Genomic DNA, 27,381 nt, shown 5'->3' with positions numbered 1-27,381 from the left:
ATAAATGCCGTCGAAGAATGGACGGCGTCCTCAAAAGTTCGTGCACAGGAGACGGCATTACAACTCCTCGCGTTGACGCCGAGTAATTGCAGCACAGGGACCCGTAAAACAGAAAATGTTTTCTGTCCGTATCGTCACGGAAACACCACGTCATATTTCCGAAAGTGTTTTAAGAGTACCAGCGAAGGAGATATGCGCCGAGCGATAACAACATGACGTACAATTATTGCGTGGATGTGCGATTGATTTTGAACCGAGAAGACACATTCCACAGCAAAGATTTGTTCCCAAATCCCTCTCATAGCTCGATCGTGAAGGCATGCAAAGTAACGGGAGATTGGAATTTGGGTACGTGTATCCATCCAATCATAAATTCACAATGCCGATTCCACGACCACAAGTCAAATCATACGAATAATCGTGATGGAGTAGACCACGCTTGGCTCGCTTTGGTGGTGGTTGCCTTGTGATTTCAACATAATTGGAACCGAGTGAAACCACCCCAAATCGTGTCTCCGATCGCTCTAAGAATCATGAAACAGCATTACGATTAAATCAGATCAAGCAATCAGGCGATGGTTGGTGTGGTCGGATTGGGGTGGTTGGAACGGATCGCAGATCAAAAGCGCCTCCGAGAGGCTAATTGGCTACGGGGGCCACTTCGGTACGCCCCGCAAGGCTGGACTCTCGTCGTTACCCGCAGGCAGGTAGGCAGTTGAGACGGACAAATATTTCATCATTACTTGTTCATAGTATGCATACGTAATACGATCCAATTTAATAATCGATCCGATTTGACGATATCGTGCCAAAAAAAATCGATCCGTAATTATCGGAGATCACAGAGACGAGAGTCGAAAAAATCGATGCGTATGTACCGAGCGACGCATTTACGCGACACCTCTCCATTAAAGAAGTTGACTGGGAGGGCCTAATTTATTCTGGACTATTGTCTCGTACGCTTTGCCAGCTCGGCTTTCATATGATGTTGATGTCAAACATTGTAGCACACGTCATTAATGCATCAATCGCAACACCACCACCACCAAGTTCGAATCATCAATTAGATGGATCGATTGTAGTCCCTTATTGGAAACTTAATCATATCAATGTCCCTCGATTTGATGCTTTAAGATCTGTTCACAAAATCAAAAGATATATAAGGAGATGCTGGCACGACAGAATTAGGCCCACGGATCAACACATCAAGATTCGTGCCCATTAACCTGGGCCGGACTCACCCATTCAGCGTCATCCGAGTCGACTCGGCCGCAAAATTAACGTGCGGATGCATTGATGTCGCTTAGGATCACTTGAACCGGTCCGCATGGTTCTTGCCACCTAGTGTTCCTACCTGCTCCATCTTCCCCGCCGGCCGACCTTCGCGTCGATGGGAGGGCACGGAGTGGGTCTTTTCCGGACCCACCGGTTCTATCAGATTAAGTGGGGCCAAGAGAAGAGAACGGGTGACTTGTTTCTTTACCCGTTCCCGAACGTCACGTTTGTCGGGATCCAATACGTACAATATTAGAGTGTTCATTAAAATAACAGAGGTAAGAATAACTAGGGTTCCACCGACCCATCATCACGAGACTGTTACCAGGAACTAGCGAGAGGAAAATGAAATCGCAACCCACCTCCTCACCCGTTCGATAGATCGAGAGCCGAGGGACTCTCCGCATCTCGCGAGGAGAGGCCGACCCCTTCGAATGCAGCCGGAGAAAGAACCCTAACTTACGATCCTCCTCCCGTTACCTCCTCGCTGTTTGCTTTCGATCACCCTCCGTCGTTTCGCGCCCGAATCGATGTTCTTGGGTTGATTCGCGGCAGATCCCGCGCGGACCTGATCTGGGAATTCTCGGCTTCAATGGACGTATTTGACGAGTACTTCAAGCGGGCGGACTTGGATCGGGATGGGAAGATTAGCGGCCCTGAGGCGGTCGCGTTCTTCCAGGGGTCCAATTTGCCTAAGAACGTCTTAGCTCAGGTTGCCCCCGTTGCTATCTCTTTTCTGGATCTTTCGGTGTTTCTTGGCAGATTTTACCTGATTGTTTTGGTTGAAATTCAATCGAGGGTTTCGAATGGGTTAGATTTGTGGTGGGGATCTTGGTCCGTAGCTGCTTTTTTTAAATTCGGATCTTGTTCATGATTTCTTGCTTTCTTAGAATCTGCCTCTATTCTTCCGTCAAAGTCATTCCAGATGTGGCAATCTCAAACGATTCTAGAAAGTCATTGTTTTGGGTAGAAAATAGCTGAAAGTTCATCCAGTTCCCATAAATCTGCAAACTAGATGCCAAACCCAGATCTGAAACTATATGGCTACGATGACCGGAACGTTCGTTTGCCAAATCCAGAAAGTCATTTTACTTTTGCTCGACCATCAAAATTCACTTCTCCCATCAGATTTACTTTTCTCTTAACTGGTGATGTGAAACCTATGTCGTTTATTTTATTTGGACTGCCTCGCGATTTAGCTTAGAGTAAGAAACTTCTTAACCATTGTATCGTTGCATTTAAATATTTTTCTGTATAATTATGAGTTCCAAATTGTCTACCCATGCTATACTGATGCTGACATTCAAAACCTGAAAGAGGTGCACCAGCAATATTGTTTCGTATTTTTGTGATCTAAGCTTTATAACACTGTTTCTCGTCCGCATTTTTGAACAATTTTCCCACATTAGCAAGTCTGAGATGCCTGCCTTTTGTCTCTGTCAAATCCTATCTGTGAGGTCGACTTTGCTTTGAAATGAAATGGTTCTATTAGTTAAGAATTTTTAAGTAGGATTTCTTTTTTTTGATTTCATGTGTTCGGTACTTGGTAGTTCTCTTCTCCTCTTTGCTTTCGAAATTTACTTTTTGTTCATGTTCATGTTTGTCAACAAAGTTGGAGTTTCTTAAGTTGAAGGTTGATAAAGCTATTGATGACTGAGATTTTCTTGAATCAATCTTGTTCTTCTTGGTCGCTGCTTGTCTGATTGTTATTGCTTTCTTTCCTTCTCATCTTTTTGCTAATTACCAGTGCCATTTCTGGCGTTTTTATTCCTATAACCATATTGTTTCAACTTTGAAGAAAGTTTTGCCTTGCTGTTAGGTGCCTAGTACAATCATACTAGGTAGACACAATAGGTATGACACAATAGGTAGAGCAATTTACGATGAGCTCACAATGGAATAACTAGGAAGGTTACAATACAAGATGATGGTCTTTCTGATAAGTTGATGAGTGGAACCAATTGAGGTTAATATGGTGGAAATTGGATTAATATGCCTTACCCTTTCAAGTTTATCTAGATTTTATAAGAGCCTATAAGAAGAGGATGCTAAGCTTGCTGCACGGATCAATGATCGTTTGAACTATTCAAACAAACCAACACAACCACAACAACGAGCAATAATGTCTTAACCATTTGTAGTCAGCGACATGGATGTCTTATGGCCATTAAGTTTTGGATAAACCAATGTCATTAGTTAGTCAGGAGTATTCAAATCTGATATGGTCACATATCCAAGAAAAAGTTCTATCCATGGATGGATTGCCATCTCATACCAACCATGCGTACCGATCCTGTCCTAGCCGAATCGGTATGTGTCAACACATGGTACACGAAGAGGAAGAAGAAGGATAAGAGGAAGGAATAGATGGCAGTGGAGTAGGAAAAGGGGAGGAAGGAGTAGGGAGGAAGAACGAGGAACGAAGAAGAGGATGCAATGGAGGAAGAGAAAGGAGGAAGAGGAATTGGTGAGAGGAGGAGAAAGAGGAGGTAGAATACCTAAGATCAATGGGCGGGTGACAACAACGACTTGTGGGCTCTATGTGTACGGGGAAGTTGACTCATTTTTTAGGGCTTGCAAAAGTGAGCACTCAACCATATAGGTGAAATAATTTTTTTTTTTTTTTTTTCTAATAGTTGGTCCGACTAGACTGCTTGAAATGGGGTGGTCCATATATAGGGTCATGTTCGCTGGTACATACCACTAATTTCATATTGAAATATGAATCAATGAGACAGATGCTTGTGGAGGAAGAAGAAGAAAGAATAAAAAGGAAGAAGAGGAGACAGTTGTCACGCACTTAGCTTGTTTTGCCTAAGTCGTGCGGCACCCTTGCGTATCCGTCCGCAAAGGTCATCCTCACCGAAATCTCCTATAGTCCTTTAGGACCTACAAAAGAGAAACAGGTTAGAGAAAGCGTTTCACTCGGAATCCACAAGCAATCATTTCAGCAAACATTTAATAGCCAATGCAAATTACAAACATACTTCACAAGCTCTGAACGATCACAAAACAAAGGGTCCAAAATGCTCGCTATAGATCGAAATCCCCATACGACTATCAAAACCAAAGAAAAATGGGGCTGCTAAGCCTACTGTCAGCCCTTTACATGTTGTGCAAAGCATGAACAAAACTGAAAGACACGGACATACATGACATTACATCAAACACTCCTGTTTATAGTTTTGTCCGTGACATTCTCTCCCACTTATTCCTTCGACATCCTCGTCGAAGCCTTTGCAGACGCTGTATTTCCTCGCCTTTGCTGAGTCTTTAATCTTCTGCTTCAGTTGCGATGCGCCTCTTGGCTCCCAGCTGGACTCCGCCGTTGTTGTTGAGTAGTCGAACTTTGATATGCCATACTGCTTCAACTCGCTAATGACTCTGACTCTGGTGTGGGGTCGACTGAGTTGTGCTGATCTTGGTTGTTTCCTGCGGATCTCTCAGATGAAAAAAAAAAACCATCCTTGGTATGTGCTAGTCTTTCAAATGCCTCATGCCGCTTGAACTAGGTGAATGCTTGTTGGAGCTTTAACGAGCATCGTCTCACAGACTTTAAAGTTTTTGGGTCCTTCCTCCGTAAAATTTGCCCATTGATTCTTCTTCCACTTAGTCGTTGCTTCCAAGTAGGTTCGCATCACTTCTACTTTCAATTGACATTCTGTTGGGAAATGAAGCGGATAATCTACTTTCAGTATCACCGATCACTATTGGTGAGGGTTTGACAACTATTGTCTTCCACTAGGTTTCGTCGAAGGGTCTTTGAACCTATGTAGAGCTCCTCTGCTGGATAGATAAGAAAATTGGGGTACTCGATTTCGTCCATTCTCTTAAGAGTTGAGAAAACAAAGGTTATTTGACTTCACCCGTCTCCTCGATGATTGTACTCCATGCATCGAGCCGGTTACTAGCCTTCGCCCGCTCTTTTGCTCACACTTCTGAAGCACTCGAAGTGTTTGCACTTTTTGCATTGAGTTAGTTACTGTGATTCACCTTCTCAATGCCATTGAACTTTTGGAATGCAAGAAGTTTTCACCTCAACTTGGAGCAAGTTTCTAATAGTTTTGGTCGCCGTCGGGATTGTACCATCTTCTCCATCATCTTTGCCGCCTACTCCTTTGAGTTGTAAAGGTACAGCACCACGTACTGCCTACTTCGTTCATTGGTTGAGCACTCTTGTATCGACCCGAAGTCCTCCACTTTCGGCTATCTTGATGAGAAGCTTGTTGACACCGGTCTTACGACGTTCCCTGGCCTCTGCCCTTCAGTCTTGTATCGGTACTTGGAGTTTGCCTTTGCATTCTCCACCTCCTCGACCCCTTTCACGACCAAGCACTCTCCCTTCAGGAGAATAAGGGATCGATGACTTCATGGAAGTCCAACCTCTGTAGTACCATGGCGTTGCCATGCCCATGACGCTACTATCTGTCGCCTCGCATCTACGTCCCTTTCTTCGCGATTGGTAGATCTGCCTCTATGGCACTGTGACACTCCTTCAAATCCACCTCCATTCTAACCGATGCTTTGTTTGGGTAGCTAAGTCTCTATGGACTCGTCGCTTCCTTGTCCCTTTCGACACCCTGCTTCAATGCCTTTGTGTTCTCTGAGCAGTTCTCCTTGGTCGATGGAAAGACAAACTGCAACTCCCATGCATGGCCTTCGCCATCATGTTGTAGGGTTTGCACCGATTATGTTCTCCTTAGCTTCCTTGGTAGCAACGTTTGCTTACTCGGCCTTATCCTCTGATTTGTCGAGCTCCCTTAAGCGAATATGAGTTCTGGATCAGTCCAAATCTCTAGCCGCTCCGATCATACCTCTGCATGATCAAGTCCCCCCTATGACACTCATTGGTACTTGTATTCGAAATTCTCCCTCGGTGGTACACAACCACCATATGCTGATGACCAAGGTTTTTATTTGATGCAAAATTCGATGCACGCACGGAAGACCCGCCTCTGCGATTCCACGACATTCACTCATTGAATCCATAGCCTTTCTTACCGTCGTGTTGTTCACCGAAGTGGAGCTCCCAGTAGCTCCCGATCATACCTCCGTAAGATCTAGTCTCTTACGGGACCAGTTTCGTGTGTATCGCATTGCCACGAACTGTTCCACCACAATCCGCTGCACCATGTCGCCTTTTGGTAACATCTCCATTGCATTCTGATCATGGTGTGATGAACTCGAATTGTGATCCCTCCATGCGTGACCTCTGCCAACACATCACAAGGCCTCTTCTGCTTTCGATTGTCTTCGCTCTTTTGGTAATCGACCTTCGTCCACTTTCTCTCTAGGTTGCACCCAGACGAAGCACAACTCTAGGATAGTCTAACGCCTAGTAGCTCCTGAAGTCCATCGACTTCGTTGAAATTGATGCACCATTGTCTGGATTCTAGGCCTTTGCCCCCACTAGCACAATCTTCGTTGCGCACTGCTTCCTTCATGGCAACTCGAATGGCAGCACTGTAGTATATTCTTCAAGAGTACCCGCCCCCGTGTCCTCTTGTCCTGTGCCAAGCCTTCTAAACCCTACCTTCGTCTTTGACACCATATAGGATGAGTCTGCTCTATTAGAATGAAGGACCCAAGGATGAGTCCGCTCTAGGACAATCCATCGCCTAGTAGCTCTCGAAGTCCACCGACTTCGTTGAAATTTGTGCATCATTGTCTGGATCTTAGGCCTCTGCCCCCACTAGCATAATCTCCGTTGCGCACTGCTTCCTTCATGGCAACTCGAATGGCAACATTATGGCATATTCTTCAAGAGTACCTGCCTTAGCGTCCTTTTGCCTCGTGCCAAGGCTTTCTGAACCCAACTTCGCCTTCGTAAGTTGAGTCGTCTTGGTTCCTCCGTTAAATGCTTCTCAAAGATGGGGTGTATGTGCCTCGAAGCTCCATTCGTCTTTGACACCATACAAGATGAGTCCGCTCTATCAGAATGAAGGACCCATGGAATGACATGATCCCGTTCTTTTCTCTGCAAGAGTTCATTTCCTTGACCTCTATCCAAGGAAAGCTTCATGTCTTCGCTCTATATTCCATCTTCTATGTCGACTCCTTTTATGCGGCTTGGGTACTTCACCAAGTTACACCAAAGTGGCTCTGCTCCTCGATTTGCATTGAGTTGGTGGTGGCTCTCGCGCCCACCATTCCACGAGTTAGCTTTCCTTTAAGTCCGATCTCCATATCGGCTCCAAGTGTGCTTTCATTTTGTGTTGCCTTGGGTCACTCTCCCCACTTGGATCTCACAATGTATCCATCATTGCATTACCTCATGCGAGATCATGCGACAACTCCTCGCCACTCACTCGGTCCGTTGAGTTTTGTGGGGTTGTTGTCTTGAGGTACTCCTCCTCAACATGTGTAGTCCGTTGCACATACTTCTTCCTCTGGAGAATTGAGACTTATCCCTCCAAGGTATCTATCCCGTTGGAGCAACTTCTCTCTTCGCATCATTCCTTTTGGAAGTTTCGGAGACCACCATCCCCTTGGACTACTCCGCCTTGCTGAACAAACTGTGCATTGCTTTGCCCTCGCAAATGCACTTGCAAGATTGGGACTCCTCGCCAATATAGCCCTTGTTGCACCCTTCAAGTCCTAGCAACATGCTGAAACTCGCTGTACACTTCAGCCTCCTACAAACGTATCCTTCTCATGTCGAAGATAAAGTTTCAATACTCCATGGCGCCGAGTTTCAATCGCCTTGGGATGATCACGAACATTCCGTCGTCCGCATACAAGCCCTTGCATGGGTATTGAATTCATCGAGTTAGCAATTCCCCTCACCTCTGTGAGCTTTGCATAACTCTTTCGGTCGCTGAACAACCCATTCCACTTTGCACGGTCTCATCCTTTACCAAGCGCCTCGCTTGCCTTGAGCACCATCAAGTATGGTTGCCAACGTCGAGCCATAGCTCGAACTCAGCCATCCCAACCTTTATGCGCTATGCATTCTTCCCATCTTGCTTGTCCTCGTGGTGCCTGTTGTGCGAAGGGCTGACCATTCCTCTGGATGCTAATCTCAGATGCCTGCTCCTCTGAGCGACTCATTTTCTTTACATCTCCATGCCTGTTTCCCCTAAACGGTCGCGCGTGCTGGCTGCCTTCAACGCAGCCTCGCTAGGTCCCACAAGTTTATATGCCAAGTGTTTCTATGAGTGCTTGTCTTGCTCCGATACTATATGTCACACACTTAGTTGGTTTTGCCTAAGTCGTGTAGCACCTTTGCGTATATCAAACACCCTGTTTACAGTTTTGTCCGTGACACAGTGGAGGGAAAAGAGGACGTGAGAAGTATGAAGAAAAAAAGAAGGGAAAGGAGGAAGAGGAATAAGAGGAGGTGGTGGAGGAGAAAGGAGCATGAAGAGGAAGGAGGTTGAGAAAGCATGGAGGAGAAGAGGAGGAAACATACCTGAAACAACGCTAGGTGGCGGGTAGCAGCAACATGTCTGTGTCAGGAAGAGGGCTCACAAACTCAGGCCTTAACCTGTTAAATTATTATTATTGTTATTTTTATTGGTGGGATTGAAATGGATTTGTTGGGACTCACGGCTTTGTTATTGTTGTTGTTGTGGATCGAAATGCACAGAACCGATGTGCTCCACATGCTGGTTTATGCTTGGACCAATACATACTGTCCATTTCATATCAGCCTGGGTGAAACAACATTCCTTGGTTGATGCATTCTGTACATTTGATCTTTGTCAACTATAAGTACTACTCTGAATTGGGCAGTGAACGAGGTACTTGCAACGGTGTATTCAAGTCCTTATGACTACAATAAGTTTTCCTTTATGGTGCTTCATGGTTTTACATGTTAACATGTCAGATTGGTCAATGATAACCGAGTTGGATTCAATGTAAATGCTTCAAGCATTGTGGCAGCTATATTTTAGCCCATAGTTTGCTCACCATTGAAGCATGTGTCATGCAAATGATGATGAGCATATTTCTCTCCTTATATGTGATGCGGGTTTTATGCAGGTATGGATGTATGCTGATCAGAACCGAATTGGCTTCCTTGGACGCCCAGAGTTCTATAATGCCCTGAAACTTGTCACTGTGGCACAAAGTGGTCGTCAACTGACAACTGAAATTGTAAAGTCAGCACTATATGGTCCAGCTTCAGCAAAGATTCCTCCACCAAAGATAAATCCAGTATCGTCTCCTGCACCTCAGTTGAATTCTGCAGCTACACCTACAGCTCCAACAAATTCTTCGCGTTCACCTAATCAGTTTGGTGCTACATCACAGTTAAATTCTGCAGCAACATCTATGGTCCCAACAAATTCTTTGCCACTTTCTTCTAATCCATTGGGCACTGTAGCACCAAACACACCTCAAAATGTTGGTTTCAGGCCAACACAATCGCCTCAAAATGCAGTGATGAATCAACAGTTTCCCACAGCAAACAGCAATTTCATGAGGCCACCTCAAGCAACACCTGCTGCTGCTGCTGCTCCAACTCAAATGCAGGGAGGTAATCTAGGATCAACCACAGGAGGTAGTGTTGCAGGTCCACGTTTGCCAAGCTCAAGCAATTTGAGCCTATCAACTGATTGGCTTGGTGGCAAGTCAAGTGGATCTTCGGTTGGTGGAACACCTCAGACTCCTAATAGAGGCAATATCCCCTCTCAGAGCCTGGATGGTTTTGGCTTAACACTTTCAGGCACGACTGGAGTGCCTTCTAAACCACAAATGAAATCTGCACTATCATCCACAGTTTCGCCAAAACATCTTGAGCCGAACTTACCACCATCTAAACCCAATGAGCCGAATACTCCAGTTGTATCTGGAAATGATTTTTCTTCTGACTCATTTTTTGGAGCGAATGTTTCTTCTGCTGCTTCGCAGGAAAAATCAGATTCTAATATACTTGATTTATCAGTGAAAAATATGGCCAACTCATCCAGTGTTGCTTCAGTGGCTGCTGGTCCTCAAAGTTTCATTAGGCCTGGACAGCTTGATCCTTTTCAGAATGCTGGGTTGCTTCTTCCTGCTGGTAGCCAGCTGCAACAGGCTCAGTCCAACGTCAAACAAAATCAACTTGATAACCGAAAGACTAGTTCAGCTCCGACTGCATCCAATGGTGCAGCTGGACTTGCAAGTTCAGCTCCAAATCAGCCTCAGATTCAATGGCCAAAGATAACTCAAGCTGATATTAAGAAGTACACTAATGTTTTTGTCAATGTAGACAAGGACAGAGATGGAAAAATTACGGGTGAACAGGCACGGACCTTGTTCTTGAGTTGGAAACTTCCTAGAGGTAGCCACTAGATCACAGTTAAATGTTTCTTTAAAAAATTCTTTTGCAAATAGCAAATAAAGTTACACATGTAAGTTAGCAAAATGTCTCTATTTTAAACATGAGTAGCTGTAGGACCACTATTTTCTAACATCACTGTGGTTTTGTTTTTCTTGTTACTATTGAAGTCAAATTTTCCATGATATTCAACATGATATTGACAACTACTTCAGCTTGTCTCTTTCTTTGCATGTTTTCATTGTCTTTTTTGCATTATTTAGATGAGAAAAGTAAATTCTTAAGGTGTAAAAGAGTCACTTATAACAAACGGGATCTCGCCTATAATGGCTTCCCATCCATAAGTTAACTAATACCCAAGTATCTTTCTCTTGGACATCTGATTTAGGGAAGATTGTTTGCTTTACTAGGTTCGCACTTGGCCATTATAAGTGATACCCGAGCAAACCGGGGGGTCCTATGTCTGCATATGAGTAAATCTGCATTTACACGTAGTCATTCCATGCAGGATGTTAGTTTACTCATTTTTTTCTAGCCGTTTTTGGTTAAGGCCTGGGTATTGCACCAAGAATGAACATTGGGAACTATTAAATTACATGTTTCTCTCGTGTCTTATTATTTATATTGTTTATTATTTTGGTTTTCCAGAGGTCTTAAAGCAGGTGTGGGACCTATCTGACCAAGATAATGATAGCATGCTTTCTTTGAGAGAGTTCTGTATTGCCCTCTATCTAATGGAAAGATCCCGAGAAGGGTTTCCTTTGCCATCAGTGCTTCCAAGTAATATTATGTACGATGAGACGTTACTGCGATCCACAGGCATGCCTTCAGCTGCTTATGGCGTTCCAACTTGGCAACCAGGTACTGATATTTCTTAGCACCTTTTCTTAATTTTGCAGATTTTTACATCATCCTTGTGCTAATTGTTATTCTGGATTAGGATTACCACAACAATCTCTTCGTGGATCTCATCCTGTCATGCCAACAACTGGAATAAGGGCCCCGATACAGAATTCTAACCCATCACAGGCTTTTAGTGCAGCACAACCACTGCAGCAAACCTTAGGAAAACCTGGACTGGATAATCACATGCTAAAAAACCTCAGCAACGATAGACAGACTACAGTGAACTTGAAGAACCAGGAAGCAACAAATGTGGACAATAAGGTGATTTCTCTTTTGTTCTGAAAGCCTTTTTTTTTGGGGTACTTGGACTATGGAGGAATTTAACATGATTTATGTTTCCGTTTGGCATAAAAAAGATGTAGCTATAAAATTGTCTCATCAAACGTTCTGATATCCAGTTTAAATGAAGTCTTCTGGAAATACTGTCCCACATCATAATGGATAAGATGTGATGTTTCATTGTTTATTGACAATCTAGTGTTTTATATATTTGTGTAATCACTTAGATGGTGATCTTGTGTCTATTCTTGAGCTTCCTTCGTGGGCAAATTTAGCTTTGAACCATGCAAGAATACTCTGATGTTTAAGTAGCAACAGCATGTAAACTACAATCATTTATGATCTGCAATCATTCGGATCTTGGTAGCTTCCTTTTCTCTGTTTTCTTGTCTTGTTTCTAGGATATCCTAGATGATTGATTCAATATCCTTATAGATATTGTTAATTCCTTAGTATCACTTCTAATTCCTGCAATCATATTTTAGTAGTCCTATGCTCCTTTTTTCACCTTGTTTAGTTTTATTATCTATCCATCACAGATGTTCCTTGCACCTTTTTTTGCTTCATCAGGTGGAGTTATCAGGTTCATACATTATAAAATGTCTTCTGTCTTTTCCTTGTGTCTGTTTCTCCTTGTTTGATAAAAAAGGTCACATACTTAATTTCTTATTCTGTTAAGACCACCATTTAAAATAGGAAATAGGTCTTTCATCCTCTGAATGTGACAATAATCTGTTATTTACATTGCAGAATCATACTATTGTCAATATGGAAATTTGTTCAGGAGTAGCAGTTGTGTTTCATTAGATCTGGATGTTAGTGCATGACCATTTGAGAATTTAATGTCTATCTTATGTGACATCTTTTTGCATGATGGTGTGCACCCATGTACTGCTAGGAAAATACTTTGACAAGGCATACAAGGTAGAGTACATCAACGTGGACTTCAAGGACAAATTTCAGTAACAATTGGGTGATGTTGTTTGGAGTTCAGACACCATGTTTAATGTCCTAGCATGATGCTTGATACTGTCTGTTGACCTTCTTGTTTGTTGAAGTATTTTTTCCTAATGAACTAAATTCTCTCATGTAGATCACTACTGACTTATATTTTGAAGTATTTAATAATCTTCTAGTTTCCTATGGGACATAAGATTGAGTTTCTCTTTCTTCTGGTTTCAGGTTCAAGAAGTGGAAAAACAGATCATGGATTCAAGGGAGAAGATTGAGTTCTATCGCACCAAAATGCAAGAACTTGTGAGTCTAATGATTATTCTCTGCATGATTCTTTTTACCAATATATTACATTTTATATCTAGTCGAAGGTGGTCATTGTTCTTTCGACAGAAAGTAAGTTATTTCATATACTCATAGTGATAAGTTATTTTAATGGTAGTAACATAAATTCTAATTCATTCCACTTTATCACCGTTCAAATAAATATATTAGGTGGTTGACATTGTCCTTGATGTAAAAGTTTCTAAATGAAGGTGAAGTAGTATTCTATCAATGATGACATCGATTACAATTTGATATCTATGGTTACCTGTATCTGTGAGAGACAAAAACGTTAAAAAACATGATTTCTAGTTTATGATAGAGGCTAGATATGTGGAATATCTAAGCCAAACTTTAAAAATTCGTAACTACACAATTTCCCTGGGAGTATTAGACAAAGAAAGATAAGTTACACAATTGAACTATAGAAAAACTTAAAATCTTGTGCATGACATTTCTGATTTGGTATGGTATTTGTATAATTCAGCACGAAAAAGATCATTATTTGCGTTGCTTCAGCGTATCATTTATCTTCTCACGTTTGTGGTAGCTTCGCTAATTGAATCAATTGTCCTTACAAATCAAGCTTTTGTAAGCTAAACCCGTCCTTTTGCTCTATAGCCTAGCTTGGTCATACCTGATTGAGATTTTTTATTAATATTCATCTTATCTGTTACATCTTTTTTCTTTGTGTTTTAGGTTCTTTACAAGAGTAGATGTGACAATAGACTAAATGAGATCACTGAAAGAGCATCTGCTGATAGGCGTGAGGTACCACAATTTTACTGACTCAATTACTTTGGTGCTCATACTAGAAAATTTTGATAATTATGACTTCACTTGCCTTTTTGTTGTGCTCTTTATGTTTATGCTTTATAACTATTTTCTGAATACTATGTCTTAAAATTGTTCCATAAGAAGCATTAGCTTAGAAAATGCTCTTAAAAGGCTTATTGTGTTGCCTATAGCTTAATGTTTATTTGAAACTGTTGCTCATGGATTCTGGTCAGAGTCATTTTATATTGCTTCTTTGCCAATAATCAATAGATGAATATTTTAATTTTTGGGGTCTGGAAATCACAGTATTTGGGATCCCTCCATCCTTTTAATTGTGATTCAAGAACCCTCTATTCTCTTGTATTGTGATTTGGGGATTTTTATCTCCATTATAATACTTATGCATACTGTGATTCATGATGCTTTGCATACCAGATCACTGGATAATTGTAGTATGCATGATTCTTTCATTCAGTTGGTGACAATAACATATTTTAGTCCATTTACAAATTCTATTACTAGTAGTATCTAGTGCATTTATCCATCAACATTATACAACTAAAGAGCCTTTATTTAACCATGTAAAATATGACCTTTGCCTCTTTTTTAAATAAAAAATGGTGGAGATAGTTCACAACTTCACATTACCATGGAATGAAGTTCTCTTTGGGAGAGAATAACATGTGCGGAGCTGGCAATTTAACAACTGACCAGGCTATTTTTTGGCTCGCTTTGACCAGGACAAGGGGCATGTTGGCGGTATGGTGCTGAGCCATATTATGCTAGCAAATCTCCAAAGTCACTGTCACTGATGTTTAAGATTTTCATATCACAAAGACTATTATTATCATTTTTATTGCAGTTCCTCTTTATCTTTATATGTTAAAAAGTTTCGTTGAGTGACATTTAAATGATGTCAAGGTGTATTGTCCTCCACTTTTTTGATATGTCACCTTCTGTAGTTGAATTCGATAGGATCATCTTTTTATCAATAAAAGGGTACTTTTAGTAGGATATTGACTTCTTATTTTGCTAAACTGTAGATGTTTGCCAGGGTGAATTGCTGAGAGTTCCAACTTCCATGGTCACTGAACCATGATAATCTTATGCTGGTTTCTTTTAGACACTTCTGATCTCAGATCACCTTCTACACGTCTTTCTCTCTCCTTTGAAATTTTTATGTATTTGATGTACTTAGGTTGAGTTGTTGGCAAAAAAATATGAAGAGAAATACAAGCAAGTTGGAGAGTTAGCTTCAAAATTGGCAGTCGAAGAGGCTAAGCACCGTGATATTCAGGTATACCATAGGATATGCTAAAATGGACATGGGAAGGCAACCTCGATATCTCTCAACTTCCGGAGGTGATCTTTTCTTGGTGATTTTTTTGTTATCCATGTGATTGGTTTTGTAGGAAAGAAAGATGGAATTGCATAATGCAATAGTTAAGATGGAACAAGGTGGCAGTGCTGATGGTCTGCTTCAGGTAGGCTTTTGCATTTGCTTGATTTTTTACACATACCTGATTTATTTTACTTTACAGGTTCGTGTTGATAGAATACAATCTGATCTTGAGGGGTTAGAGAAAGCTCTTAATGAACGTTGCAAACAATATGATGTTCATGTTAAGGCAACTACATCAATTGAGCTTCCTTTTGGTACTCCAAAGCCCAAACTTCCTTTTGCTCATGTTATTCATGGTGCTGTTTATTTTGATTGTGGACATTTGCGAAGTCTAATGTGTATATTCTGAGTCCGTGGTCTCTGTACATAACTAAGAATTAACAAGTCAATTTTCCTCTTCAATTTCATGCTTGATGATTGTTGTATAAGTATCGGTTTTTAATATTTTAGGTTGTAGTAGTGATAAATGAAATTAAATACTAGCACTTCAGATCTATGATATATGAATAACCCTGTCGTTTATCTTCTAGTATTTATTTCAGTTCGTTGTACATGCCTAACGAGGACTAAAATTTTGTCAAAATAATAATGTGGAAAATAAAATTTTTTGGGATTATGAAAAAAAGTCACGGAAAAGGAAATTATGTAAATTCATCCTGGATTTAAAGTTTTCAGAAGAAGAATAAGTTCTGACCTGGTACTAGGAAACGGAGAGTTTCAAAGTTCCTATGCATGATGACTATCTTGTAAGGGGGTTGTCCCTACCCAACTTAGAACGGCATAGTGGTACTCCTTAGCGACCAGCATAAGTTGGAACATCGGAGATGCTGAAACCAGTGATTTAAAAAACGCTAGGTGCCAAGGTCCAAAAACGCCCGAGGCGCTAGGCGCTCGCCCGAGCGAAGCGAGGCGCTAAAATATAAAAAATATATAATATAATTAATAAATATAATTATTTAAAATTTTAAATAAAAATGTGCTATTAAATTAAGAAAATCTATTAATAGTATTGAAAATTAATCATTTCAAATAAACTTAATATTAATAGTATATTGTATACTGAGCCTGCTGATTGAGAAACGAGGAAGCAGCGGCGACAGCGGCAGCGGTGAGCGGCGAGCAACGGCAATAGCAGCGGCAGCGGGGAAGGGAGAGGGAGCGACGAGTAGCGGGAGGCGCGAGCGGCGACAGAAGCAGCGTTTGCGAGCAGTGACTGCGGCGAGCAATGGTAGCGGGAGCAGGAGCGGCGAGCAGCGGGAGGCGCGAGCGGCGATAGAGGCAGCGTTTGCGAGCAGCTACAGCGGCGAGCAGCGAGATCGGGATCGGGAGTGGCAGCGCCAGCGGGTTAGGGTTGGGTAAGGGTTATATCGGTTTAGTTGGTTCGATTGAACCAACTAACCAACCGAACCAGACCTAAAATCCTGGTTTGGTCGCCTTGGTTTACCCAGGCGCTCGCCCGAAGCGCCCAGCGCCTGGACTCGAACGAGCGCCCAGGCGGCGCCTGTTTGAAGCGCACCGCCTGGGAGATTTGCAAGGCGCTTGGGCCTCGCCTCGCCTCGCCCGAGCGCCTAGGCGAGCGCCCGAGCGCCTTTTTCAATCACTGGCTGAAACATTGGATGCATTGAAGTGCTTTTATCTGTTTCTGGACTTGGGTTTTCTGCCACTAGCATGGTTTGATGTTCCAGTGATTGCTAGCACTAATCAGTTCTGTAATATGGCAATCATTGTTATGGTCATCTTTCAAAGAATGTTCCTGAATGAAAGAAAAGTTGCTTGCAGTAAGAGTTTCTATAATGCACTAAATACTACTATCAGAAGACAGAGTTCGAAACATCTTTAAATAGGTTTTACCCTTGCTAAGTATTACTTTTAGTTCACCAAGTTATTTTTCCCATGAAATGTAGAAATTCATATATAATTTGACTAACCATCAATACGTGGATGCTAATATTTTCAAATTGTAGTCGTTGAAGGTTTTTCGTGCATAATAGTTCATCAAGTTGTTTTTCATGTGGATGCTAATATATGAAATGTAGAAATTCATATATAATTCGACTAACGATAAATATGCAGATGCTAATATTTTCAAATTTTAGCCATTGAATTTTCTAGATAGTCGGAAAAGCTCGCAAGTGCTAGAAGATTCATTTTCCCTGGACAGTTTTGAAAAAGGGGAGAGATGAGAGAGGAGGGAAGTGGGGTGTTGTTTCCATAGAGAGTTGAGAGAGATGAGGTTACGGTTGCTAAGGGTGAGCAGACTCTCTCTCTTATAATCTCTTTGGATGAGATCGGGCCGGGAATTAAAACAAGAAGATGGTAATAGGAAGTAACAAAAAGATGATCCGTTGCATTTGATGTTTAGTGGGTTTATAGGATCTCGGGAAATTGGATTTACATGTGGCTAGACAGTTTGTCAAACTTTCATTGTGGTTTGGATTTTCAGTTTTCGTATGTTGGTTGGTCAATCCTAATTAACTTACGCACCTAGGTTAGGACTGGAAGTGCAGGATCAATGTTTTTTTCTTTGGTTAACTAATTGTTTGTGCCTTTTGTGTTTCATGTGCATAAGGTATTGCTTGGACCATATAAAAACATGTAGTGTTTTTTGAAGTAGTATTGGTGTTTTGTATCAAGTAAATTGACCAAAGGCATTATAAATGAATAATTGGCTCACATTTGCAAAATAGGATCTTATCCTCTTATGTATCTGATGTTAATTGAAATAAGATTACCATGGTGTCATGGACTTAGCTGGAATTGCCTAAGTCGTGAGGCTCCCTTGCGGCAAAGATGTGAACTTAGCTTAGTTGCCTAAGTCGTGAAGCACCCTTGTGCCAACTTCCTAGACTTAGCTGGGATTGCCTAAGTCGTGACGCACCCTTGCGATATGCGTCCGCAAAGGGTCAGCCAATTTGCAACCTCACTCAGGTCCTGAAGGACCTGTAAAAGAGAAAGTTGATTAGTTCGAAGAACGAGCGACGGATAAGTCCTGACGTCTCGCGAAAGGGGAAGCTTTACAAGCAATTCAGCGAGCATCTTGCATGTACGAGAGAAAAGAGAGAAAGGAGGCAAACAAGGATTTTAGAAAGTTGAACGAACAACTGCAAATCCACAAACAGTTTCTCACCGGGTGCCGGGCGCGAAGACAAGTTCCCATCAAGTTAATGTGCGAACTTGTGAAAGATTGTTCAACGTCCGACACTATACCGAAGCCCCATCTCCCATTGTCACGGACAAACTTTGAAACAGGATGTTTGATGTAATGCTTATATCTGTCCGTGTCTGTTGGCATGTTCATGCCTTGTACAGCGTGTAGAGGGGCAGCCGAAGGCTTATAAGTCCCATTTTAGTTGGATGGTGGCCTATTTAGGCTTGTAAATAAAGGTTGTGTCATGTGGACACGTGTGAGAGCTTTTCGGTCTGTAATGGACCATTTTACCCTTTGTTGTGCCACTGTTCAGAGCTTGTAAAGTCTGTTTGTAATTTGCATTGTCTATGAAGTGTTTTTCGGACATGTTTGCTTGTGAATCCCGATTAAGGCGTTCTCTTTAACCCGTTCTCTCTTTTGTTGGTCCTAAGGGACAATGGGAGGCTTCGGGGAGGCTGACCTTTGCGGACGGACGCGCAAGGGTGCCGCACGACTTAGGCAAAACCAGCTAAGTCCGTGTCATATGGTATCAGAGCGGGACAAGCACTCATAGAAACACTTGACATGCAAACGTGGGGGACCTAGCGGGGCTGCGTTGAGGGCAGTCAGCACACGCGCGACCGTTTGAGGGAAAACGGGCATGGAGATGTAGGGAAAAGAGTCGCTCGGAGGAGCGGGCATCTGAGATTGGCATTCAGAGGAATGGCCAACCCTTCGCGCAAGAGGCACCACGAGAACAGGCAAGCTTGGAAGAATTTGGAGCGCACAAAGGTTGGGATGGCTGAGTTTGAGCTACGGCTCAACGTTGACAACTATACTTGATGGTGCTCTAGGCAAGCGAGGCACTTGGCAAGAATGAGACCATGCAAGGTGGAATGAGTTGCTCAACGACCAAAAGAGTTATGCAAAGCTCACAGAGGTGAGGGGAATTGCTAACTCGAAGAATTTGGTACTCATGCATGGGCTTGTATGCGGACGACGGAATGTTCGTGGCCATCCCAAGGCGACCGAAACTCGGCGCCATGGAGCATTGAAACTGTCTCTTCGGCATGTGAAGGATACGTCCGTCGGAGGCTAAAGTGTGCAACGAGTTCAGCATGTTGCTAGGCCTTGAGGGGTGCAGCGGGGGCTGTATTGACATGGAGTCGCAATCTAGCAAGTGCGTTTGCAGGAGGCAGAACAGTGCACAGTTTGTTCAGCAGATCGGAGTAGTCCAAGGGGATGGTGGTCTCCGAAACGAAGAGAGATATTGCTCCAACGGGATAGTTATCCAGGAGGGATAAGTCCCGGCTCTCTAGAGTGAGAATCATGTGAGACGGACCTCACATGTTGAGGAGGAGTACCTCAACAAACAACAACTCCATGAAGCTCGATGGACTGAGCAAGCGGCGAGGAGTTGTCGCATGATCTCGCTCGAGAGAATGCATTGGTGGATGCATTGCGAGATCAAGTGGAGGAGCAACCTAAAACAACTTAAATGAAGGCACACTTGGAGTCGATGTGGAGATCGGACTCAAGGGAGGGCTGACCCATGGAATGGTGGGCACGAGGGCCACCATCGACTCAATGCAAAAACGAGGAGCGGAGCAACTTGGGCGTAACTTGGCGAAGTACCCAAGCCGCATGAAGGGAGCCAACATAGAAGTTGGAACATGGAGCAGAGGCACAGTGTTTTCCTTAGACAGAGGTCAAGGACATGAACTCTTGCAGAGGCAAGAGTAGGATCATGTTGTTCCATGGGTCCTTCATTCTGACGGAGCGGACTCATCTTGCATGGTGCCAAAGACAAAGGGAGCTTCGAGGCACATGCACCTTATCTCGGAGAAGCATTTGAAGGAGGAACTAAGGCGACTCAATTTGCGGAGGCGAAGTTGGGTACAGAAGGCTTCAGCACGGGGCAAGAGGACGCAGAGGTGGGTACTCTTGAATAATATGCCACAGTGTCGCCATTCGAGTTGCTATGAAGGAAGCGGTGCGCAGCGGAGATTGTGCTGGTAGGGGCAGAGGCCCAGGATCCAGACAATGGTGCACAAATTACAGTGAAGTCGATGGACTTCGGGAGCTACTAGGCGACGGACTGTCCTAGAGCGGTGCTTCATCTAGGTGTGACCCAAGAGTGGGTGGATGAAGGTCGATTACCAAAGGAGCGAACAAAATCGAAGGTGGAAGAGACCCTGCGATGTATTGGCAGAGGCCACACATGGAGGGTTCACAATTCGAGTTTATTCCACAAGGATCAGAATGCAATGGAGATGTCACCAGGAGGCGACATGGTGCAGCGGATCGTGGTGGAACAGTTCGTGGCAATGCGACACACACGACATAGTCCCGGGAGGGACTAGATCATATGGAGGTATGATCGGGAGCTATTGGGAGCTCCACTTCGGTGAACAACACGACGGCAAGAAGGGCTATGGATTCAAGGAGTGAAGGCCATGGTATCGCAGAGGCGGGTCTTCCGTGCGTGCATCGAATTTTGCTTCGGATGAAAGCCTTGGTCATCAGCATATGGGGGCTGGGTTCCACCAAGGGAAAAGTTCGAATGCAAGTACCAGTGAGTTCCATGGGAGGAACTTGATCATGCAGAGGTATGATCGAAGCAGCTGGAGAGTTGGACTGCTCCAGAGCTCATATTCGCTTAAGGGAGCCCGACAAGTCAGGGGACAAGGTCGAGTAAGCGAACGTTGCTACCAAGGAAGCTAAGGAGAACAGAATCGGTGCAAACCCTACAATGTGATGGCAGAGGCCATGCATGGGAGTTGCAGTCTGTCTTTCCATCGACCAAACAGACTGCTTGGAGAACACAGAGGTGTTGAAGCAGGAGGTCGAAAGGGGCGAGGAAGCGACGACGAGTCCAGAGGGACTTAGCTACCCAAAATCAAGCATCAGTCAGAATGGAGGTGGACTTAGAGGAGTGCCACGGAGACATTTCTACTGATTGTGAAGAAAAGGGATTCAGAGGCGAGGCGACGGATAGTAGTGCCATGGGCATGGCAGCGCCATGGTACCGCAGAGGCGGGACTTCCGTAAAAGTCATTGATCCCTTGCTCTCATGGAGGGAGAGCGCTTGGTCGTGAAAGGGGCCGAGGAGGTGGAGTATGCAGAGGCAATCTCCAAGTACCGAGACAAGGCTGAAGGGCAGAGGCCAAGAAACTTCGTAAGACCGGTGTCATCAAATTTCTCATCAAGATAGTCGTAAGTGAAGGACTTCGGGTCGTGCAAGAGTGCACGACCAAGGAACGAAGCAAGCAGTACGCGGTGCTGTACCTTTGCTACTCAGTAGAGTAGGCGGCAGGGTTGATGGAGAAGACGGTACAATCCCAGAGGCGACCTCATCTATCAGAGAATTACTCCAAGTTGGGGTGAAAACTTCCCGCATTCCAGAAGTTCGATGGCATTGAGAAGGTGAATCATAGTAGCTAACTCAACGCAAGGAGTGCAAACACTTCAAGTGCTTCAGAAGTGTGAGCAAAGAGCAGGCGAAGGCCAGTAACCAGCTCGATGCATGAAGTACAACCTCGAGGAGGCGGGCGAAGTCAAGTAACCTTTGCCTTCTCAACTCTTAAGAGAATGGGCGAAACCGAGTACCCCAATTCTCTTATCTATCCAGCAGAGGAGCTTTGCACAAGTTCAAAGACCCTTCGAAGATAATGGAAGACAATAGTTGTCAAATCCTCACCAACGGTGATCAGTGCTACTGAGAGTAGATTGTCCGCTTCATTTCCCAACGAAATGCCAATCGAAAGCGGAAGTGATGCGAACCTACTTGGATGTGACAACTAACTGAAAGAAGAGTCAATGAGCAGATTTTGTGGAGGAAGGACCCAAAACTTCAGAAGTTTGCGAGGCGATGCTCGTTAAAGCTCCAACAAGCATCCACCCAGTTCAAGCAGCATGTGGAAATTTTGAGAAACTGACGCAGTAAGAATGGCCTTTTCCTTCATTTGGTGGATCCGCAGGAATCAACGAGGATCAACACAACTCAGCCAACCCCACACCAGAGTCAGAGTCATTGGCGAGTTGAAGCAGCATGGCGGATCAAAAGGTCGACTACTCAAAAACAACAGCGGAGAGCAGTTGGGAGCCAGGAGGCGCATTGCAGCTGGAGCAGAAGATTGAAGACTCAGCAAAGGCGAAGAGTTGCAGTGTTCACAAAGGCTTCGACGAGGACGTCGAAGGGATAAGTGGGGGAGAATGTCACGGACAAACTTTGAAACAGGATGTTTGATGTAATGCTTATATCTGTCCGTGTCTGTTGGCATGTTCATGCCTTGTACAACGTGTAGAGGGGCAGCCGAAGGCTTATAAGTCCCATTTTAGTTGGGTGGTGGCCTCTTTAGGCTTGTAAATTAAGGTTGTGTCATGTGGACACGTGCGAGAGCTTTTCGGTCTGTAATGGACCATTTTACCCTTTGTTGTGCCACTGTTCAGAGCTTGTAAAGTCTGTTTGTAATTTGCATTGTCTATGAAGTGTTTTTTGGACATGTTTGCTTGTGAATCCCGATTGAGGCGTTCTCTTTAACCCGTTCTCTCTTTTGTTGGTCCTAAGGGACAATGGGAGGTTTCGGGGAGGCTGACCTTTGCGGACGGACGCGCAAGGATGCCGCACGACTTAGGCAAAACCAGCTAAGTCCGTGTCACCATGGTGCCACCCGGGTGGTTCCAGGGTGTTGAGATGGTTGACGTTTTGCGTGCAGCAGCGGGCTGCAGAAAACAACCCGTGGCACGCGAAAATGGAGCCTTTTTGGGCTAATTTGCTCGGTGCGGTGAGCAGTCGCACTGTAGCGCTACAACCTGTTCGAACTTACATTTTTACAAGCAAAAGAACACAAAACCAAGGCAAAACATGTTGCCAAGCTTCGGTACATGTAAACAAAAGCGACGAACGGTTCGTTGAACGAAGTTGTCGCGGGTGCGCGACGACCGTTCGTGACAATGGGGTGGTTCTTTTAGATTGTCTAATCTGCACTTGTATAGAATTTGTTATTCTCTAAATTGGTAAGGATAGAATTTTAAGTTCTTGGTGATCCTAGTCAAAGGATGACATGTTAGAAGCACACTTATTGTAATGTTTTAGTTTTGCTTTGCTTTAATGAATTGTCGACAAATTAGAATTCTTGGGATGAAAGGAGCACAACTACTAAACTTTAGCTTGATTGCAATTTATTTTTTTGCTATGGTTTTAGATTTAGAAGTACACACTTATTGTTATGTTTTAGTTGCGCTTTGCTTTATTAACTGTCGACATATTTAGAATTCCTGGGATGAAAGGAGCACAGCTACCAAACTTTAGCTTGATTGCAATTAATATTTTTTGCTGTGGTTGGGAAACAATGGGCTATACCTTACTAAATATCTGGTAATTGGCATAATTTCATCGTATTATATGATCTCTCTAAATTTTCTTTTTTCAAAACAATTTTTACATACATAGCTGAGTAGCCTGATTATGTTCGAAGATTCTTGACGAATGAGTTTAATTTACTCAGAAAACAGTGATGATATTGTATATATCATATTGTTTGTTTGCTGTTTTTAGAGAAACGAGCTGTTGATACCATGGTTCGCCTTACCAGTGTACCGACCGGCCATTGGTATGGTACATACCAAACTGTACTGTTATACCGATACATGGTACAGTGGGGTGTGCCAACAAACCGGTATGAGTGGTACACTACAACGAACCTTGGTTCATACTATAGCAAACAAAACACTCTCCCAGTATTGATCTCAACATGCAAAGCAGTTGATCTTTTTTCCTTGATATTGTGCATGTGTATAGTCTGTTTCTTAAATTTTTTCCCTTCATTTTCATCTCTTCCTATCAGTTCTAAGGTCATTTCTTGTTTATTTTTCTGAAGGCTGGGAATCCGGACCAACAGAAGGGGTGGCTGATTGGGATGAAGACTGGGATAAATTTGAGGATGAAGGTATCTTTGTTTGCCTTCTTTGTATAAGTACCTCTCATTTGCAACTTTCTGGAATGTGACTGATGCTACATTACAAGTGCTAGCACAAGTTACGTGGAAATGGTGTAATATTGCCAACACTGTCATATATTCTGCCATACACACATATAGTAACCCTGATGTATGTGCTAGCCATGCGAGCTTTGGGACCAACCTCCATACAGTAGACTTGAGGTGGAAGGAAGAAAATACAATGTGCGAGTCATGCACATTCCATAAGATTGCCAATGCATCAAGAGGCACCTACAATTCAAGTTTTTAAGGCTTTTCTTTTGAGAAACTTGTCCTTCTACAATGTCTCCTTTATGTGTGTTTTCTTTTTGAGATTGTCTTGCTGATCAGTATGTGTTGGCACGAGTCAAAAACATTCCAGGCTACAAAGACACTGGCGCATGCCATGTTGAGTCATCGTAGAAGTGCCACTGTATTGCTAGGTCAACTGTGCCAATGGCATAGCTTCCAACTTGACAAGCCAACCTCTCTAAAGCTTTGTACTTCTGTGACCATTTGCTGTGAAGTGTATGACTGCATGTCTTGTTGAAAAGAATCAAGTGCATTCAGCATTTGTTTTAATGTTCCATGTTAATTTTATGTGTGCTAAAACAATAACCTTGTTGTTATCTTTTGTATTTGGGATTGACTTAACTGTTCACAAAGATATATGTTTATACAAATTCCTATTAGCCTTTGTCTTAGCTTTATCTTGAACCTTTTGTTTTCCAAACCCCGTCGAACCTGGTTTTTTGACACTTTTGTATGAATACATTGGATATTCACTTGATTGCAAAATTTTTAAGATAAAAATCACATTATGTTGTGTTTACATTTATTTAGCTGATTTTGCTCTTTTTTTTTCTTTGCATGAGAAAGTTTTTGCCTATAATTGTCACCAGCTTAATCAGTTTATTGCTCAAGACTACTTGCCTCTAGCAAGGGTCGTACTCCTGTGGCATTAGGTCCACGTTAATCAAGTCAAAGATAAGGTTTTTTGGTTATTTTATATATTTCATAATACTGAATGTTATAGTTGTTGCTTCAAACATATTTATGAGCTTAATGCATTGGAGCTTGTCTAAAACAATATGTTAACTCGTTCAAGTTTTCTTGATTTCACGTAAAAGATACATCTGAATATCAAAATTGAGGGTTGTCGACGCCTTTTGATGGAATTTTCACTTCTTGCTTTCTATTTCTGAGCTTGTTGGGCTGGAGTTGCCTAATTTATTAGCTATTCTTCATTGAGAACTTTTACAATATTATGAGACTGTTAACAATTTATGTTTAGCATTACTGACTTTTTCATATTCTTGTCTGAATGTACGATTTGCTGTTCATTGGAGTTTTTTTAACTTGTGATTGATATATCTGTGGAGCTTCCTTGATGAATCTAAAGCGGTAATTATCTGCTTCCAGGATTTACAGTTGTTAAAGATCTAATGTCAGTTGTTGATACTGCTTCCGGTGAATACCCCAAATCCCCCTCAATCTGGAGCGATAAGGCTTCCATGGACGAGACTTCCCCTGTTGCATCTTCTAGAAATGTTGATGGCAAGAATGAAAAGCTTTATGATCCACATGAACGTATGAATGGATCAACCTATGATAACAGTGAAGAAGGGTTAACAAGAAGTCCTGGTAGTCCTGGAAGTACCTTGGAAAGCCCATTTAACTCTACCCAATTTGGAATACATGATAATTCCTCACACACTAAAGAAAGTCATAGGTATTTGTGTTCTCTTAAATCTTCATTTTTTTTCTTTATCTGATGTGAGTCTATGTTGACAGAATTATGACTTTTAGCAGCCAATGTGCTGAACAAGTTGTGAATGTCTGTTGCAATCATTTTGTTCTTTCATTGGTTGAGGTCACTAAACAAAATTTTGGTTGTATGAACTTGTATATTTTTCGAATTTTACTGAAATCTGTATTATGTTATTCCTGATAAAAAAATCTCCTTTAAAACATTTGCTTTTGCAGTAGTGATCAAGTTGATGCTGAATCTACTGTCTCTGGAGACAAGTATATGGATGAACCGTGGACCTTTGATGATACTGATTCGGTGTGGAAGGTAAAGAATGATGCTTTGTATTCTCTTGTTCTTCTTTTCTGCATTTGTATTGCCTCTTTTAAATTGGAGAGGAAATTGTTGTCACTGGATGCATTTCTTATAGTTGCTAATCCTTACAGGAGACTGAGTATGGGGGTGGCGCTCAGAATACTTTCTTCATGTCTGACTTTGGTTCCATAAAATCAAACTCTCCAAGTGCTAGCAGTGTATTTGAGAAGGAGAAGAGTTCATTCTTTGATGATTCTGTTCCAAGTTCTCCAATGTTCAACTCTGCTTCATCATCAAAGTTCAATAGTGGGCGAGAAGACTACAGTTTCAATAGTTTTGGCAGATTTGATTCTTTTGCTACACATGAGAGTGGTTCTTTCACTGCACGAGAGAGCCTTTCTAGGTTTGACTCCAACGTCAGTATGTCTCGGCCTGAAACCCTGGCGAGGTTTGACTCAATTAGCAGCAAGAGAGAAGTTGGCAACAGAAGGGGTTTTGAATCTTTCGATGATGCCGATCCCTTTGGCTCAACTGGACCTTTTAAGTCTTCAGGTGGGCATTCCCCGAGACAAGATTCTGATAATTGGAGGGCTTTCTAGAAGGGGTACATTATGAGGAAAAGCTTTGGGCTTTCTGTTTTAGTGCAGAGATGTGCTTTTCAAAGGAAAACGTTGGTTTCTTTAAATTCATTGGAAGTTTGGGTGTTTGCTTAGGCTTGTGTTCTCGTGTGTGCAGTATATATAATATTCGTTGTTTCCCAATGTTTTCTTAGTTGGGGTTGAAAGTTGGAATATTATTTTTTTTTTTTCTCCACCATATATGTATGAGTTTGTCTTATATTATCTACTGGACATTCTTTATATGTTGGGTTATTCTTTGTATGTAAGCAGAGCGTCCGAAGGCACTTTTCTTGTGTGTGTGTGTGTGTGTGTGTGTGTTCACTTCTGTCGAACAGTTTTTGAAGGCTTCTGCCACTGGATAATTTTGTACCTCATGGCTTTTTATTTTTTGATCTATCAAGTCTTGTGG

The 27,381-nt window shown here is 42.6% G+C and overlaps 1 protein-coding gene across 2 annotated transcripts; it reads left to right on the top strand.

Annotated features, from left to right (window-relative positions):
* Nucleotides 1–1,570: 1,570 nt before the first annotated feature.
* On the top strand, nt 1,571–27,267 carry LOC135583426 (actin cytoskeleton-regulatory complex protein PAN1-like). Of its 2 annotated transcripts, none has more exons than XM_018830380.2 (13): nt 1,571–1,987; nt 9,259–10,540; nt 11,186–11,398; nt 11,478–11,704; nt 12,905–12,979; nt 13,700–13,771; nt 14,976–15,074; nt 15,190–15,261; nt 15,319–15,433; nt 24,189–24,257; nt 25,710–26,019; nt 26,277–26,364; nt 26,484–27,267. In XM_018830380.2, exons 1-13 carry the CDS (start codon nt 1,868–1,870, stop codon nt 26,949–26,951), a joined length of 3,210 nt encoding a protein of 1,069 aa, XP_018685925.2. In that variant the 5' UTR covers nt 1,571–1,867; the 3' UTR covers nt 26,952–27,267. The 2 variants fall into 2 exon arrangements, with proteins under 2 accessions (XP_018685925.2, XP_064977008.1); XM_065120936.1 differs by having other exon boundaries at nt 26,274–26,364.
* The last annotated feature ends 114 nt before the right edge of the window (nt 27,268–27,381 follow it).

This window comes from Musa acuminata, chromosome BXJ2-8 (genome assembly GCF_036884655.1).
Source record: "Musa acuminata AAA Group cultivar baxijiao chromosome BXJ2-8, Cavendish_Baxijiao_AAA, whole genome shotgun sequence".
Lineage (NCBI taxonomy): Eukaryota > Viridiplantae > Streptophyta > Magnoliopsida > Zingiberales > Musaceae > Musa > Musa acuminata.
This window is presented reverse-complemented; position numbering and strand designations above follow the sequence as displayed.

What these genes read in the sequence shown, in the direction of transcription:
- LOC135583426 (XM_065120936.1), top strand. Translation starts at nt 1,868, where the DNA reads ATGGACGTATTTGACGAGTACTTCAAGCGGGCGGACTTGGATCGGGAT. An exon ending in GAGTTGGAAACTTCCTAGAG is followed by an intron (nt 10,541 to 11,185) that starts GTAGCCACTAGA and finishes TTGGTTTTCCAG; the next exon opens with AGGTCTTAAAGCAGGTGTGG. An exon ending in GTGCTGATGGTCTGCTTCAG is followed by an intron (nt 15,262 to 15,318) that starts GTAGGCTTTTGC and finishes TTTACTTTACAG; the next exon opens with GTTCGTGTTGATAGAATACA.